The sequence below is a fragment of the Corvus hawaiiensis genome, chromosome 6, assembly GCF_020740725.1.
Source record: "Corvus hawaiiensis isolate bCorHaw1 chromosome 6, bCorHaw1.pri.cur, whole genome shotgun sequence".
NCBI lineage: Eukaryota > Metazoa > Chordata > Aves > Passeriformes > Corvidae > Corvus > Corvus hawaiiensis.
Window position 1 is genome coordinate 54,621,920 of NC_063218.1, and position 3,112 is coordinate 54,625,031.

General features: G+C 58.7%; 1 protein-coding gene across 1 annotated transcript; it reads right to left on the reverse strand.

The window, feature by feature from the left end:
* Window positions 1-450: 450 nt before the first annotated feature.
* Window positions 451-2,685, reverse strand: INAFM2 (InaF motif containing 2). Its single transcript, XM_048307479.1, has 2 exons — window positions 2,223-2,685; window positions 451-512 (listed from the first exon to the last, which is right to left on the reverse strand). Exons 1-2 carry the CDS (start codon window positions 2,524-2,526, stop codon window positions 451-453), a joined length of 366 nt encoding a protein of 121 aa, XP_048163436.1. The 5' UTR covers window positions 2,527-2,685.
* Between the last annotated feature and the right edge of the window lie 427 nt (window positions 2,686-3,112).

A 3,112-nucleotide genomic window follows, 5' to 3' on the forward strand; every position in this document is an offset into this window, starting at 1 on the left:
AAAGTGAAGGATGCCAGGAGGCCCTGGACACTCAGCACACATTGGATGCACAGTTCAGAGCCGCTACAGAGTCACCAGCTCCGAGCTGCAGGCTAGCAGCAGAGAAATCCCAGCATCCATGTCATTGCACACAGCTTTATTTATCTCCAAAGGTTTTACAAGTTAAACACAAGCTCCTTCTCAGAGACACTTCCAAACTGGTTCTGAATTTAGCACCTGAGCCAAGGAGCAGACTAAACTCAACTGGCACCACAATGAGCCTGGTTTCTCTGTCACTCATTCCTCCCTCGGGGAGCTGCAGGAACTTTCCTCCACAACCAGAGGTGTATCCCAAGGCCAGCAAATGGCATCGCTGTCACCAGGACCTGGAACTGCTGTGGCCTTGCACAGCCCCATGCAGAGGGATCAACATGCTGCAGGTGGAACCACCAAGGAAACAAAATCACCCACTCACAGAACAGACACCCGTGGGGCCAGGAGCCGGTGCTGCTCCACGACACTCAGCTTTCCCCCTGCAGATGAACAGGGCGAGCAGAGAAGCAGCTTGGGAGGTGACAGCTGCGGGGCAGCCGTCTGCTGGCACAGTGCTTCCAGCTCCTGCACCTGCCCCGCAGGAGGGTGGCAGTGATCCCATGATTTTGGCTAAAGTGACTAAGCGGGATCGTTTCGTCCTTCCCACCAGCTCTCTGTTCTAACAACGCACAGCCTTCCTTGCATGCTCCCCAGAAAACTGGAAAGGAGGGTGAAAAGATCACAAACCACTCTCCTTTTGCCTCATTTCTCCCTGCAAGCTCTCTGCTCCTGGTTCTACCTTTCACAGATGCTGTAAAGGCAATGCCCAGCTGACGATGCGGCCTTAAGAAACCACCACAGTCCCAAACTCCAATTTTGATATGAAACAGCTCTTTTCAAGCAGCCACGTGCCATATTTTATGGTACCTTTGTGATCTGCACAACTGAAATACATATGCCACATTACAGCACATTTGTATCCCTCAGCAGAAGGAACCTGAACTGCTGTGATTCTTTCATAGGGATGAAGCACAGCCTGGCAGCCTCACAGATTCAGCTGAATCCATCCATCTGGAAAGCAGCAGTTTGGACAACATGGCTCTTATGGCTTCCTAGTTGATATCCCACATCCCAGAGTCATTAAAGGCCATTTTTTCACCCTGCTCATCAAGGAATGGAAGATTTTTGAGGACCACAGGGCAGGAAATCATGGAACTGGGAGGAGAGCCTTCCCAGGGCACACCAGGAGCTGCCTGGCCCAGACCTACCCTGGTTCCGCATGTCCCCAAGGTGCAGGGACGATCCATAAGTGCTGCCATCCCTCGCAGGCAGCAGCACGAGGGTACAACCACGCTGCAGCTCAGAGCCCACCAGCACCCACTGCCACAGCTCCACCTGCTCTGCCAGCACAGATCAAACCTTTCCAGCACCACTGCTTCGTTTCCACAATTAGCAGGATTTAGGCACGTACAGAGGTTTCTCCAGCCTCACCTATGGAGACCAATGACAAATGAATCAACATGATACACCACAGCTCCCCATTTCAGTGGCCACATTTATGCTACTCAGACCCCTTCCAGTTCGGCACTCTTCCTCCCACCACCGAAGAGAACATACTTTGTTACAGAGACTTTCATATTGGGAAAATATTTTAATATAGTAAACAAGTCAATTTACCTTCCACATATTTTAAATTAGTTTATGCTCCTCGTTAAACAAAACTGTTTTTACTTCAACAATGGATTACAGCCTCTAAATTGGTATTGTTCCCAGCTGATCCTGTAAATAGCGAGGAATTTTGGACACCAATATCCTTGTATAGGTAACAGACTGGCATGAACAGCGCAGGAATTCAATGCGGGTTCAAAGGGAGAAGCTAGCCCTGGTGAGGAAGAAAACGAAGCCACAAAATTCCCTTTTGAGGAAAAAACGGGGGGAAAAGAAGATACCGCAGTTCCATCGAGTCCAAACGGGGCCGAGTCAGTCTCCAGGTCAGTCTCCGGTCAGTCTCCACGGGCGCTGCACGGTGCCGCAGGGACGGGCGAGCCATCGGTCTCCATCCTCAGCCGAGCCCCGCGGCCGCATCCCCGGCGGCGCGCGGCCTCCCGCGGCCCGCCCGGCTCAGGGGCTGCCGGCGCCCGGCCCGCTCCCGCTCCCGACCGCGGGCGGGGGGGACGCGGCCGGCGGGGCGGTGGCGGCGGGGCCGGGGCCGGTGCGCGGCGGCGCGGGCGGAGGCCCCGCCGTGGGTCCGGCGGGCGCGGCGCGGAGCTGCGCGGGGGTGGCGGCGGCGCCGGGGCCGGGGCTGGAGGAGCCGCCGCTGCCGCGTACCGGCTGCCAGATGAGGCTGTAGTAGACGGCGAGCACGATGGCGGCCAGCGAGACGGAGAGCACGTAGGCCAGCACGGTGGCCAGGCGCACCCACTTCTTGTTGGTCTTGGCCGCCATGCGCGCCTTCTTGTCCCCGGTGTAAGTGGCGGGCTTGCCCCGCTCCGCGCCCGCCTCCTTCTCCTTCATGGGGGTCCGGCCCTTGGCCCGCTGCTCCACCGAGCCCTCCGTGCTGGCTCCGGCCCGGATCGGCCGCCGCCGCCGCTCAGGACATGCCGGTACCGCCTGCGCTGCCACCGGTGCCGCTGCCCGCGCTGCCCCGCCGGGGGCGAGGGGCGGAGCGTAGGGGGCAACCCCGCCCTGAGGGGTGGGGACGACAGGAGGGGAGGGAGGGCAAGGGAGGGCAGGGGGAGGAGCCCGGGCCACCTTTAAAGGAGCCCCCCCGCTCCCCCGTCCCCCCCCCCCCTACCCCCCCCCCCGGCGTGAGGGGCGGACGGTGAGCGGTGCCCGGGGAGGTGGGCGGCACCCGCCGAGCCGCAGGGAAGGCTTCTGGTACGGCCTCCTGGAACGTGCCCGCGGTGGAGGAGGTCAGGAGTCTCCTCTCTACCTTGGCTTCCCGACGGAGTTACTTCTTAGTGCCTCCCTGATGCAGGTATGTGCTGCCTGCACCTCTGTGAGGCTGCAAGGGTGCCCGAGCTAAGCGGCAATTTTTAGAGGGAAAGCCTGCTTTAGTTTTGTCCAAATTGGGCTCTTCCCAAACCTGTTATTGATACAA

Coding starts and splice junctions, on each gene's coding strand:
- INAFM2 (XM_048307479.1), bottom strand. CDS start 2,526: ATGAAGGAGAAGGAGGCGGGCGCGGAGCGGGGCAAGCCCGCCACTTAC. Junction 513..2,222: donor GCCCGCGCCGCCGCGCACCG/GCCCCGGCCCCG, acceptor GTTCATCTGCAG/GGGGAAAGCTGAGTGTCGTG.